The following is a 14,952-nucleotide window of genomic DNA, read 5'->3' as shown; positions in this document are numbered from 1 at the left end:
ACACTTGTGCCATCAGCTCCCTTCTAAAACAGCTGATGTCAACCTTCGATGGAGAGAAAGAGGCAGCAACAGAAGGGCGAGATTTGACACAGATGAGCGAGGGAGAGAAAAATAGATAGGGAAAGTAAGAAAAGAGGTTATTGAGGACAAGTGGAGGGATGTTGTTACTTTTGTAGCCTCAGTCAAAGATAATTTTAGCTTTGACCTCAACTCAAGAGAAGCTTTCTGTTCTGACTTAAAGAAGCAAAAGGGCATCTTTTTTAAAGAAGCATAATGACAGTTGTTTCATTTTAATTTATATTATTAAATTCATAACTTACAGAGTGAAGACCTCCCCTGTTTACTCTCTCTGTCTACTCTTGCCCTCTTCTGGTGTAATGTGGTAGCACAGTTTTTTTTGTCCTGAGGCCAGGACTGCAGCAAAACTTTTATCAGTGCAGGTGCAGCGTGAAACGGGAAAATCACTGTAATGCGGGTAGACATGTGCCCTTGGTTGCCTCGGTGGATCTGCATTTTTGGAGCAACAATTTTGAAGCACTTTGTGTGGAAATGTTTGACCTTTGTTGCGTGCCAACTCCCCTCTGCTGCTTTTCAATGAAGAAAAATAACTAATTTACAAAAGAAAAGCTTTTCCTTTGCTAACGCTTGACGTGCTGTGCATTTCTGCAGCTACTTTATGGTACCTATTGTTTTTCTTTGACAAACTGCTGAAGTAGAAAGTAGCTTAGATAGAAGCGACCCAGAAAGCGACCCGTTTGCATTAAAGTCTTCATACAGTATGTTTGTATTTGTATTTCATGATTCATTGTTGTTTTTTACCTTTTTATTTGTGATTCTCCTTTTATGTAAGAGAGCGGGTGCAGAGGTGAAGTTTCTCGTCATCATCTAGTTGAATGCAATTATACATTTCAAACTTAAGTCCGTTGATTCACACAAAAGATGGAGAAACTACGACGTGATAAACACTATTTCTCAGCAGCTTTCTCCGTCTGTCTCACTGACTGTCCCACTTTCTGCCAAAAAAAGCACTGATGCTGATCAGGCTGCTGAGTCACAGTTTCAGCAGCGGTCGCCAGCGGTGACAACCCGCCCCCACCCCAGTCATAGAAGGGGATGTCATGGCAACAGAGACGAGAGGCCACAGCTGGTGCTTCGTCTCTGTTGGCCCGGCAACCGCTGTCAGCAGCCCTGTCAGCTGTGGGGCAATCGGGATGCAGATGTCAGCAGTGTTGAGTCAACACAGGGATGATTAGAGTGTGGAATTAACTTATTTTTCTCTCGGTGTGTGTTTCTCCCTTTCCACTCCTCATTCCTCCTCCTTCCCCCAACCTTCTCCCTTCCTTTTTCGCCTCCTTCGTTCCCTTTCTCAGGTGAGGAAGCACATCACAGACCTGTACGAGGACCTGAGAGATGGACACAACCTGATCTCCTTGCTCGAGGTCCTCTCTGGAGTCACCCTGGTATGGATTTATATTTCTCTCTCACACACTCACCTGCACAAACATATGACTATTGTGTCATTTATTATCACTTTGTAAGATTTTCCATCACGCACTCCTACTCTGCTCCATTACACACCCTGTCGTCCCCAGTTCAAAGCTTCATAGTCTCAGATGAAACTTTTCCAGCTCAAGGTGACTCTCTGCTCCAGGCTGACACACTATTGATGGCAAAGTTGAGCAACCTGGCATTTTATCACCAGCATGTCAGTAACAGAATTGCATCAGTTTGAGCTCCAGCGTCCTGACTCATGCCAACACGATGATGTAAGAGTCTTAGTCCTAATTCTGACAGACAGGCAGGCCACCACGTGACGCAGGCTGGTTTAGTGGCAGACAGGTAGACTAACAGAGACAGACTGCTGACTCTTGTCTACTTAGGTGCACACACTGCTTCTTTCTGACACTGTCACCTTCATGAACAATGATCTGTGTGTGAGAGTTAAACTGACTTTGTGTTTAGGTGTTAATTTTTTATTTTCAGTTACGGTATATTTGTCCCTTCTTTGATCTGCTCCCACCCTCTTTTATTCTGTCCTCTGTCTCATACTACATCTCTTCTTCCTCTTCCTCTCTCTTTCTGTCTCCCATTTCCCACCCTTCTGTTACCATAGCAACAGAAGAGCGGCCCTTCATTGAAAAGGGCATACGCCTCGCGGGCCCCTCCTCTCATCTTGCTGGGAGTGGAGGATGAGGAGGAGGAAGGAGCTCAGGGAGTATGTTCGAATCAAACCCTCTCCCCCCTCCACTGCTCACTGTGTCACTTCTGACCTTTGACCCTTCAGCTTTACCCTCTGGCCCATAGGTGGAGCTGTGGGGCTGCATGAGAGTGCTGTGCCACTGATCTCTGACCAGCATACGGGCTGTACATGACACCATACAATGCTGTGTTACTGTGTGACACGACAGGCAATCATTTCTGTTGGGTGACAGCATCATAACAAATGTTTTGATGTTTACTTATTTTTGAAGTTTTAAGTGTGTGTTCCTCTACAAACAGACAGAAAAGTTAAAGTTCACCAGCTTTCAAAAACAACTTGTCTTTTAGTTCCTGAAAAGTTTGCTCCATAAAGATTTGAAGTTTTCACCCAACAATGCTCTACAACTATTTTGCATGAATTGCGCGATAAAATGTAGCTTAAGTATCATCATACACACAGTTAGACACACCTTTTGAAAATGCAATCTAATACAACAGCTCAGCCATGAATTCTACCTTTACAACATTCAGTTCTGATTGACACTGTCAAAGAGGTAGTGACGTAACTTTACATGTATTATTCAGGGTGTAGATTTCAGTAGTGTTGAATCGGACTGCATTATATTGAGAGGTGTTTCTAATGTTTTGTCCACCCGTATACAAGCCTGAGGGGGGAGAATAATAGAAGCATATTTTAATGTAATGCAGTCCAGTACAACACACCACTAACACAACCTTGAATAATAAACATATAGTTGAATTAATCCCTTTCTGTCAGTGTCATCATAATCTTCCTAAATGTAGAATTTGTAATGATTCTGTTGTTGTTGTATTGTATTACATTGCAGTAAATCTTACCTAATAAAGCAGCCAGGGAGTGAACACTTGAAGGTTTTTGCAACAGAATTTGCTGTTTTGAGATGCTATGATGTTTGACTAATAAAAAACTGTTATGTTATTTGATTTTAAAGGCCACATATTGACTTGGTTTTTATTCAGATTGATTGTTAGACCCATTAAGACATTCAGTTATCCAGTAGAGTGGGCTAACAACAACAGTGCACGTGGAGGAAAACATGAGATGGCACAAACCGTGTGTCAGTGTAAATAAATTAAAAGCTTACACCCATAAACACATACACCACCCTCTCTCCTCTCCTCTCCTCTCCTCTCCTCTCATCTCCTCTCCTCTCCTCTCCTCTCCTCTCCTCTCCTCTCCTCTCCTCTCCTCTCCTCTCCTCTCCTCTCCTCTCCTCTCCTCTCCTCTCCTCTCCTCTCCTCAGTATTTTTTGATGTGATGACTAATCCTGAGTGAACCTTCTCTTTACCAGCACCGTGTGAACCCACATCTGCATCCTGCACTCATGTTTTCTTTGCAGCAAGCGTGTGTTTAGGATGTTTTTATGTGTGTGTGTGTGTGTGTGTTTTCTCTCTTTCTTTCTCTTACACTAAACCTTTCTTCCCTCTAAACTGTAAACTGGGTGTCTGTTTATGAAAATTCAATGTTGAATCAATAAAATGAGAAAAACGGTGTGATATGAAGTTTGCATTTTTCATTTTAAAGAAGCATGGTTTGGGTCTCATGTGCTCCTGAGTTCTGGCATGTCTTTAACAGCTCCTGTTGAAGACAGCGCCCCCTTGAGGACCATGTCTTGTCAATACAACCATGCTGAGTTTTTACTTCACTGCACTGTGGATTGAATTCAGCTTTATTTGCTCACTCACTGCTGCCTCTTGCGTTTGTATCACTAAAAACTACTGAGTTGATAATCATTACTTGACTTTCCTTATAATTCTTTCTCATTTCTTTTCTTTCCAGCCCAGAGAAAAAGGGCGAATGAGATTTCATCGACTACAGAATGTCCAAATAGCGCTGGACTTCCTCAAACAGAGACAGGTATGCACACAGACAAAGTAACATAACATGGGTATTAATATCACATGCTTCAGTGTCCAGAATGATGTGGAGCGCTAACAATATGAGTAATAAGAACATAAATCCTTTGGTTGTGTCTCATCAAAATGCTCTCTTAACTGTATATCTTCATGAAGCATCTGATGGTCTCCCTTCTTAGTTTGGTTGTTGTATTTACATGCTTGAATAGGATCATATTTCTCTGTTGCCTGCCAACAAGAGTCTGCAAGCAAGCAGCTTATTAACTGAGTAAACAGTTGACAGTTTTGCTTATTTATAATCCCATGAGATGAGTCAGAGGAGTCAAACCAAATATTGTTCCAGACCTGTGGCTGCAATCTGTAAATTAAGACAAACGTGATGGAGGTTTGTGCTTTTTATCGACTTACTTTGTGTATTACCCACAAGGATTTTGGATAATTAGAAATATATAATATTATAAGTATTATTCCAGTCTGGCGTGTACCCATGCTGTAGTTCAGTGGTACTATATCCATAAATATGACAATGACAGAATGTATGACAAATTTTGGTCATGAGTTTCATGCACTTTCTGTAATTAAACATCTACAATCAAAAATCCTACCAGCGGGGGGGACAATTAGATTAAAAAGATTTTATCAAATGGGGGTCTGTTGTGTAATTTGTGTAATTTGTGTCAGTTTAGGGGTCCTTGTTGTGAAAAAGCACTTTGTTGTGTTAGGATTTCCAGGTATTAGGAATTGCTCACCATTACAGTCAATGTCAGCATCTGTCAGCAAAAGTTGCTTGAAAACTATTTGCAAGCTTCTCCAAACATGGCTGCTGTGAATAAACACCTTTATCTAGTTTAAAGTTCCTGGTTCTTATTTTTAATCCTGTGCAGCAAATTCTACAAAGTCTGCAAATGAGTGATCGCAAATACTTTCCATCCTCAGACGGGGCTGTTTCAGCCTTTTGGTGCAGTGGACAGAGCTGCATTTTCTTGTAATGCTAATCCTCTAAATCTATATAAATGTACCAAACATTTTACTGAATATGTCTAAAATTGGCTGAGAGAGAGATGGCTGTTCTCAAACAGTAGCACCTTATTGTACATCCTTCCTGTATCTGCAGTATTGGGCAGATATTGCATCTTTCATTGTTCCCTCTCGCCTGCTCTTGCTGTCATGAATTAATCTCTTACACACTTACTCTGCACTTCTTCGTTTACTCGCAAACTGCAGCTCTTTCTCTCACTTAAGACACCTCATGTATGTCTTATATACCTCTCAAGAACACATCTTTCTTAAATTGTGTCTCTCTGGTTGCGTTCCTTGGAGACAGCAGTGGCGGAGGACTGACCTCTTGTTCCTCTGAATCCTCTCTGAGTTTCATTGCAGGCCTAATTAGACAGCCTTGGTGGCTGGTTAAACCCAAGCTACAAGATATAACGAGAGTGAGAGTCTCTTACACATAATGGGTCGGATATTTGGAGTAGAGTTCATTTTTCATCCTTAACATGCAGAAATGAAGACGACTTGCGTGTTTTCTTCTCATTTGTCCATTTTGGTGCTTTTGAGAGTGTAATAGCGACTAAAACTGAATTCTTTGCTTGTATTTTGTCAGGAAACTAAACAAAAAATCGTATATTTCCCCTTTTTCTAGGTCAAACTTGTGAACATAAGGAATGATGACATCACAGACGGGAACCCCAAGCTGACATTAGGTCTCATCTGGACCATCATCCTTCACTTCCAGGTCTGTGCGCTTCACATGCTGTTCTGTAGCTTCTGGCTATGTGTTTCCTGTTTTTGACTCAATTAATGTTTATTTCAGTCAAACCAGCATGTACATATCTTCTCGAATTCTTCATTGGAAGCTTAATGGGCAGCTGAAGGTTCTTATATCCAGCTCTTAATGAAATAATACCTCTAATTGATAATGTAATAATTGAGTTATGGCCCAGATCATTACTGCTGCGATACAATCTGGTTTTTAAATGGACTGAAATGGAAACAAATTGCTCCAAATGTGGACTGTATTTCATGGCATCTCTGTCCAGCTGTTGGCATTACAGTTATTATCACTGCCAGAACGAGCCGAGCTGTGTGTGTGTGTGTGTGTGTGTGTGTGTGTGTGTGTGTCTGTGTGTGTCTGTGTGTGTCTGTGTGTGTCTGTGTGTGTCTGTGTCTGTGTTGGCAAACCAGTGTTAACTTAAGCAACAGAGGAGGTTGCTTTTTGCACCACTGACTGGGAAACAGAAAGTTTGTTTGTGTATGTTCATGTTCCTTGGTGGAATCACTGAGCAAGAAGCGCTCTTGAATCTTAAGTGTTTCCTGCCAATATTATGGTTTACTTCACAGTCTACAGTGAGAATGTACAGACAGCTGCTCTCATTGAGGTCAGAGAAACCTGCAGACTTTTCTCATGTTAGTTTGTGTACAGTACTTTGAGTGTTCTATCTGTGTTGGTGTTCTGAGTCTGTGTTATAAAACCACCTCTGAGTGGGCCCTTACAAGAAGTCATCCTTAAAAACGTCCCATGAGGACACTGGCTTCAATTTGGCTGTTGGACAGCTCAGGCATAAAGAGAGCACACACAGGGAACAACATGTTCAATCTCTAGGCTTTCATTCAAACCCTGATCCTGGATTTACAGTTTGTTCCTGTATATCAGGCATACACGTCTTTTACTGAAATCGTCCCTTTAAAACCATGTCGCCTGTGGGCTTGTGGTCCTCCATGGAGAATAAATCCTTGTTAACTCAGGATGTTGGCAGCTTTGGAGTTGGTCCAGGAGTTGGTGTGCAAGGACTGCACCATGTAGACTCTGATTATCTGACAAGATATATACCGTACTGTACCATCCATATAGATAAGGGGTTAAACTCCAGTTGTATACAAACTGTGGGTATAAGTTATGAGCAGATTAGCAGTTGCTAGATGCACGTAAAGATTTTGTTTTAAGGTTTTATGGCTTAAAACTAACGACAACTATTTATGATTCTTAAAATAAAGTAAAAAGTAAAAGTGCTACACAATAAAAGAAGAAAAAAAAAGCTTGTCAGAGACTTAGATGGCTTTCAGCTGCAGGCTCTAAATAAAGAAAAATGTCTGAAACTAGGGAATAAGTGTTGTCTTAAGTGCAGTTGTTTAGTCTGGAGAGTCAGTCATTCGAACTGTTGTGTTTCCTTTCTGATGCTTGTGTTGAGCAATTGCCAATAAATGTTCCTGGATGGCTGTAGCCTGCAGACAGTGTTGTACTCTGTTGAAATCATTACAGCGGGACTCGCTTCACCGCTGGGTCCAAGTCACGCGTGACAGCTATCTAACAGACAAAAGCAACTTAATAGCAAGGCTTTTAAAAATGACCAAAACTTCCTCAGCTTCTCATTTTCTCCCGTATTATTTGTTGCTGGAACAGACTGCTTTTTAGTCCCATTGATTTCGGATAAGGTCATGAACCAGTTGTAGTTGCCACGGTTGACCACTAGACCATGCTGCGATGTGACCCTCATCAAGGTGACACTGCCAGCTGGTTGCTATGGAAACAGTAGTGCACGACACCCTGGCAACCATTTCAGTGGGCATGACTCAGCAGAACATCGTGTTACAGAGAGAGAGAGAGAGATGGAGGGAAGACGTGTTGCAGGAGGAAGACTTGAGGACTAGCCCAAAGTTAATAGGCGGGAAGAGGGCTGAAACAAGCTGCACAAGTTCTGGGGGAAGAAATTAAGGATGGAAAAATAATAAGTGGAAAGAGGGGATTGGCCTGCAGAGCAGCAAATAGTTTTAGAGTTTCCAGAGTTCACTGAGTTCAGGAGATGACGACAGTTTTACATTAGAGCTGCAGTGAGAAAACTCCCGCCACACAGAGCTCTGTGTCCCTGCAGTGGGTTGTGGTTCAATGATTATTACTGGAAATGCATGGTGCTGTATCAGCAACATGTGCCACAAATGTTTCTATATTCAATGTCATCTCTTGTATGCATAGTAACACGGCAAAAACACTCTAAATGGGATAATCTTATATCCTCAAGGTTAAATGAATCGTCTCCTTTAACGGTGACACATTTTCAATTACTTTTTATTCAAATCTCATTGTTGAAAATCTTTGAAAACAACTGTCTTAGTGCAATACACAATAATTTTAGAGAAAATTAGTGTAATAGTGAAAGATGCATGTTTTTACTGTGTATTGAACACCGTGTGCTTAGTCACATCTCTCAGTTATACAGTGTATTACAGCAGAACGCTGCAGAGTTAATCATGCAGCCACTGCAGTTTTATTTGCTGTGTTTCATTCAGAGTCAATGTGACACAAATATCCACTGTTACTGAAATATGTGACCCAAATCAGTGGAGAAATCTATAATTTCCACATTAGTCCTACCGGCCGCTGTGGTCTGATGATCATGACGATGAAGAAGTCATTTCTGGAAACAAGCCTGCAGGTCTTTGTGACCAGGACGTGTATGTGCCAATGAGTGACTCAGTACATCAGCTAATTATAGCAACTCACTCAGTGAGCTATCATTTTTCATTTGGGTTATAACTGTTGTTAGTCATTATTTCACTGGCACATCAAGTTACAGATGAGGTGGCTGCTCAGTGTTACATCACTCCGTCAGCTGGCTCTGACAACCTGCCTCCTCAGCAATCCTGCTGAAGCCAAAGAGCTTTAAACACAGAGGTTTTTTTCTCCATATACCTCCTGCAGATATAATGAAAACATCAATCTTTTCTGCAGGATGGTGACAGTAGCTTTCGTTTTAATGCTGCTTGTGAAATCACGCAGAAAGCTTTCTAGCACCTTTTCCAAGTTCTACTGTTCAAAATATTACAATGATTTGATTAATATCATTAATAATTTGACATTTTCATCATAATTGGGGATCAAACCTGAATGCCAAGTAGTGTAACTGTCAAAGATTACTATAGCTGTGATTATTATCTGTTTTCACCCACTCCCTATAATAGAAATTCATCAATCTTATTGTCATTAATTGTTCAACTACTCCCTATTTGAACATGACTGTAGTTACTCAGTCAAACCGCTAGGTGGCACCAGCTAGCTCAGTATGTTTATCCCGGTGTGAGACGTCCCTGTTTGTGGGCCCTCCTCCTGTTGCACTGTGTCTGACTGTGATTGGATAAACTAGCTGTACGTCACTGCTAATTACTTGTGATTTCATTTCTGAGCTGGTGAAGAAATTCATCACTGTTTCTCTGAGCAGCTTCAAGGCAGAATCAGCTGGTGGGGTCACTTTATTGCTGTTGTTCCTTGTAGTAATTTAACCCTGTATTGCATCAATCGATCACCATCCATGTCGGTCAAAGCTGATTTCGTGTAGACGAGTGCAGATGCCCATTTTAAAGTGATTCAATTCCCTTAAGTGAATGTTGTTTTCCACTGAACCACTATGCCAAGAAAGTGCAGGTGTTTAAGCATACATCCAGTGCTTAGATAGCTCCTAACTTAACCTTTTTTAGACATACTGATGTCACAGTCAAACCATTAAGCTAATGAACGTACCTGTAACAATGCCTACAAAAGTCGATGTACAGTGACTTTATTTTCAGTCGTTTGTCATCACTTGTTCAATCTTGTTCAGTTATATAAATCGGTCTTTGGGTAATATAAATCGGTCTTTTCGGTCAATAGGTCTTTGAGTTCATTATACTTCTACTGTTCATATTCTGTCATGTTAATTGGGGGAAGCAATACCTTGAGGAACATGGCATAATAAGTTGTTGGCTGTTCTTTACGTGGACACAGCAGTGCGGCACTCAAGCCAGAAAAATCTACATGCAGCGCCATAGTGAAGTGTGCTTTTTGTCAGGGTAATTATTTTTTCCGCAATGGTCAGAATTGTGGGACTTAACTTAGATTTTTTTTTTACATTTTCCCTCCAGAATAGTTTTGGGATGAAAGAACTTAAAGATTCAGCCTTTTAAAGCTCCTCTGTGTTCAGATGGAGCCTGAATTATGATAATTAAAATCTCAAGATAAATAACTATGTTTCAGTGAACATTATCGACTAAAGAGCCACTAAATATATGATCAAAAGTGCTTCTGAAAGTCCAACATGCAGTGGTTGAGATGAATGTTGCAATCTGATTACGACAGCTAATGATGACGCGTAGCCACACTGAAGGGATAAAAGCCTCTGGGACTTGATTAGTGCTTTTCTCCCATTGGTTCAATCCTTTCCATGTGTGTTTGTGTGGAGTGTTCTCATGTGCTTTCGGTTGATGAGAGAAGATGGATTACCATCGCTTTGACCACTTGAGAGCGCCGCCTGTTAGTGGTCTCCATCCATATCTGTCTCGGTGAAAACATAGCCATACATTAGCCCCTTACTGCATATGCAAAGTATCATGAGTTCATACATCTGCAGTGTTGGTGCCACTGGGTGATGAATTCCCTTCTGCTGCAGTGTTATTGCCATGATGCTTGTGTACAGGATCCCAAGTATGTATGAGCTGTGAACTTATGTGAAGGGATGGTGGGTGGTGGCCTATAGAGACTTTAAGACTGTATGTGTTGTATGAGCGGAAATAGATATGTGCTCTTTGTTTTTTTTTTACATGCGGTGAAATGTGAATGCCTTAATGTGTGGGAAATATGGATAAAATATGAATTCCTGGGATTATTGGTTTTCTGTGAACAGCCCAAAACCCAAGGATACAATTTAAGAAGAATTAAAAAAGAAAGAAAAGCAAAATATGGTCACATTTAAATAGCTGGAACCTGAAAATGTTTGACATTTCTCTTGACATAAAGGATTTAAACAATGAATCCATCTATTAATACTCATTTCAGTATAGCACACACTGTTTCTATGTTTTAATAATCAGATAGAAAAGGACTATTTTGGGCTAATCCAGTGGATTCCATGCTCCTCATCACCCTGATGCAGAAATCCTGCAAATTCCATGTTGCCAATAAAAATGTTGCCTGCAGGGATCTGATACAGCCAGCCAGCCAGTGATATTGAAAGCTTAGTTTATAGAAAAATCTCTCATTTCTATTGACTCATATCTTTTTTCTGCTATAATTTGTGTGTGTGTGTCATACACCTGTGTGCCTCCTATTTCCTCCCTGTTTGTGCTCTTGATGCTTTCACAGCCTCCATCATCCCTTCCTGATTTTCTTGCTCCTGTCCTTTTCAACTTTCTCTTAATTCCCTCAAATCTCTTTCATCTCTCCTTCCGTCTCCCTGCTCCTCTCCTTTTCACCCCAGAGCCTTTCATAACCTGTAGATGGACAGATTGAAGATTGAAAGGAAGAGATGGAAAGCGAGTGAGACCAAAACAGATTGAAGTGCTTACCCTCTTCTCATTTATGTTGCAGAGACGCAACAGTCTGATTTTGATTTGATTTCTCCCCTCCTTGCTGTTTTCTCTCCGTCCCTGTTGCAGGCTGTCATTCAGGGACGCTTTTGGGTCAAGTGTGTGTGTGTGTGTGTGTGTGTGTGTATGTGTGCGTGTGTGTTTGTGGCATAGAAAACTGCTCACTAACAGCCAAGAGAGAGAGAGAGAGAGAGAGAGAGAGAGAGGCAGGAGTAACGAGGAAGCGGATAGGAGGAGGGAGCCAAGAAGGGAGGGGTGGATTGAGAGAGTGAGGGATTGAGCAGAAGAGAGTGTGAAGCTGCAGCAGCCGGGAGATAAAAGCTTTTCTCTCCCTCTGCCGGCGTCTGCGTGCAAGGGATATAGCAGAGGAGTGAAGCCAGCCGAGGGAGAGACGAGTCCAGGCTGCCTGCTGTCACTGGAGCTCCTGGCTTCTCCCGATCAGCAGGCCTCAAAACACAAACGCACAGCAGGACAAGACACACTCGTGGACACGTATGCAGAAGGGCTCACACAGCTGACCAGGGGACCGCCCAACCTCGCAGGCTCACATACACACTCATACTCTCTCCTGGACTGCCACACACTTGCTGTTTCTCCAGCCCCCACCGTATCAATCGGATCAATCCAGCCATGCTTGTCTGACGGAGCCACGGCTTGCTTTTAGCTGGAGACGCCCTGTGTTCCTGTTTTTACTCTATGCACGTCTTTGTTATTTAAGGGGATATGGAGTGCGGACCCTTTCGTCCTAACCTCTGCCGCTGTGCTGTGTGGAGTTCAGGACTGCCCTTCACTGGACACTGAATCCCTTTGGCTCTGTTCCAGATACACATCCGTACCTTAAGTAGGTCTGCTACTAGAACTGGATCTTGACGAGACCCGAGCTAAGTCGACAGAGGACCAGTTTCTTCCTCCTCTTCTGCCTCAGAGTCCAGTTCCAGCTCCTACCCCAGATGCCTCTTCCTAATCAGATCTAGGGGACGTGCAGAGTTATTAAGACACAAAAAAGGCACAAGAGAGGAGAAACGGCGCGAAAGCCTTTTTCTCCAGTCTGCTGTGTTTCAACATAGGACATAGGCTAAGTACCCCCACCTCCTGCAAACTCTGGATTTTGTGAGGCTATTGCATCGTCGCACTGCACCACCTGATGAAGGGGAAGCTTGCCTGAGTAACTGGCAGACTGACAGCAGGACACAGGAGGTTTATGATTGGACAGTACTGCAACATAATTCTTCGCCAACTCTGGTCCTCAGGGAGTCTGACATCGAGGTGGGGGGAATCTTTAGACTGGTATCCAGGAGAGAGGCATGTTATGCTAAGCTGTCTGGGGAGCTTAAGGTGGAGTCTGTCTGTGTTCAGCTGCCTCCATATTCATACCGGCACCCTACTAAGGCGCACAGCTGCATTTTGTGGGTTTCTGGACTACGAGTTGATTCCACAGGTATCTGGCTGCCGTAGATGATCATTGTAAAGACTGTGCACTCTCCTGCCAATCCGATAAATGGGAGAAATAAATGCAAGTGATTTTGGATTCCAACATATTGACAACAACGGTCCCTTAAGAGTGGGAACACACACAAGCAGGAAGGATTGACACATCTCACGAGACAAAAGCTCAATGAGCAGGATAAATCGTAGGAGGATGACGAGGAGAAGCAACGGGGCGGGAAGCCGATGCTCTGATTGAGTATTTAACAAGCTGTCAGAGTATTGGCTGAATCTTTCAGCAATCTGTGGCAGCATTGGCTGACTGCACACTCTCTCTCACCCACAACCAATCTGGATACTGTGCTACCTCGGCAGAATGAGACACCAAGCTCGCCGTTACTACAGGATGTATCGACAGCATCACCGTTAATACTACTTCCACTACGAGTACCGTGACAGATAGGATTCCTACCGATCTCTGTTTTGTGGCCGACTTGCATCACAGATCTTACTTCTCTCCTCTTGCACTGCAATAACATTACCACAGCAGGAGGGAGGCATCATTAATTCATGACCTTAGATGGCTGTTAGATCTGTGTGTAGATAGAGCTCTTGGATTACACCGGCACTTGGAACTGACAACAAATCTTAACATCACTTTGTTCGTGGTTTGGAGGATTGAAGGAGGAATCTGAACCTGAATGGAATTGCAGCAGACAATGGCGTTGTTTTTCTCAAACTGAGTAGCAGTCACCTCTCATCTCCGAGGGAATTATGGCATTGAATAGAGAAGTTAGTTGAGACTGCTTCTGATTCCAGCACTCCCAGAAATCCTGCAGTAAGTACTGCACACACCCAGACTTTCACACTTCGTTCTCATGTCACACACACATGCAGTGTGTGTGAAGCAGCTGGAGCTTCACTAATGGGCTGAATAACACCGGACTGCACTATATTTTTCTCTCTCCCACACTCATCATCCTGCCTGACACACTGCCTTACGCCAGGTAAGCGCTCACCTGTCAAAAGCCCGGTGATAAATCAGACACGACCCTATACGAATTTATTTTCCTCCCACATGCGGCTCTGCTGGCATAACTGTGTCCTCATGTCCTTGACTGCAACCACAAGTCTTTTGGGATCAAGGAAACAGAAAATCAGCCGGCTGCCTGCACATTTACAAACACTGTTAAAGAGCAGGTCCCTTGGAGAGAGCAGGGCTGGCCAGTGCACTGCCTGAATCCAAGTCAGGTGAGGTGAAGGAAAAAAGAAGGACAAGGGGGAGCCGTGATACATCAGCCTCGTGACTGAACCAATAACTGCCTGAGGAAACGTTCCCTCTTTCCTGTGACAGCTCCTACCATCCATCTTCTTATTCACTGGGTTGTATTTAAGATGGTGCAATGGAAAATGGAAATAAAACCTGCTCTTCCTAACTTCACACTACTCACAGGTGTCAGATTAACAAGGGAGCTTTCAGTCACTTGCCAGCCAATCTGAACATTTCCTCTCTAGTGTTTCCCTTTTTATAAGGATGTGATTTTGCTCTGAAATAACTGGAATAAATGTTCAAACCTGAATGAACATTAATTTGGACTTTCTGATGGATTAATCGCCTGTATCTGCCGTGATTTTATTTTTACACACTGTTCTCTGTCACCATCAAAAACATGGGGAACTCCATGGGTTGTGTCCGGCCTCCTCAGGAGGGGCAACTCAGAGGAGCCCCTCCGCTTTCACCAAAGAAGCGCCTCCGTTTCAGACGTAAGCACAAGGGCAAGAAGAACAGGAAAGGAGAGTTAGACCTGGATGACTGTGAGCGACGAAGAAGCCATGAGCCAGATGAAAGAGAGGAAGAGGATGAAGATGATGACGAAAAGGTTGCAGTGATAGAAACAGCAGACTCAGATTTTAGCAGCAGAGCTCAGACTCTCATAACAGTGCCTGATAGCAAGTTGATTCATTCACATAGCAATACCCTTTCCCCTGGCTCACTGAGTGCCAATGTAGGGGGACTTTTAGGCAGCAGACTACTTGAAGTGTCCCCCAAGCCCAGCCCAGCCTGGAGAGGGGTTTTCTGCCTTCCGGGGGAGGAAG

At 42.8% G+C, this 14,952-nt stretch overlaps 1 protein-coding gene across 1 annotated transcript in view; it reads left to right on the top strand.

Moving 5' to 3' along the window:
* The window catches only part of macf1a (microtubule actin crosslinking factor 1a), a 226,973-nt gene that overhangs the window by 99,707 nt on the left and 112,314 nt on the right, over positions 1-14,952 (top strand). Inside the window, exons 4-6 of the mRNA XM_073482905.1 lie at positions 1,371-1,460; positions 4,019-4,096; positions 5,741-5,833. Of these exons, the coding sequence (XP_073339006.1) occupies positions 1,371-1,460; positions 4,019-4,096; positions 5,741-5,833 (261 nt within the window). The remainder of the gene's footprint in view (positions 1-1,370; positions 1,461-4,018; positions 4,097-5,740; positions 5,834-14,952) is intronic.

This window comes from Pagrus major, chromosome 16 (genome assembly GCF_040436345.1).
Source record: "Pagrus major chromosome 16, Pma_NU_1.0".
NCBI lineage: Eukaryota > Metazoa > Chordata > Actinopteri > Spariformes > Sparidae > Pagrus > Pagrus major.
Note: the sequence above shows the minus strand (reverse complement) of the source record. Positions and strands in the feature narration are given on the sequence as shown.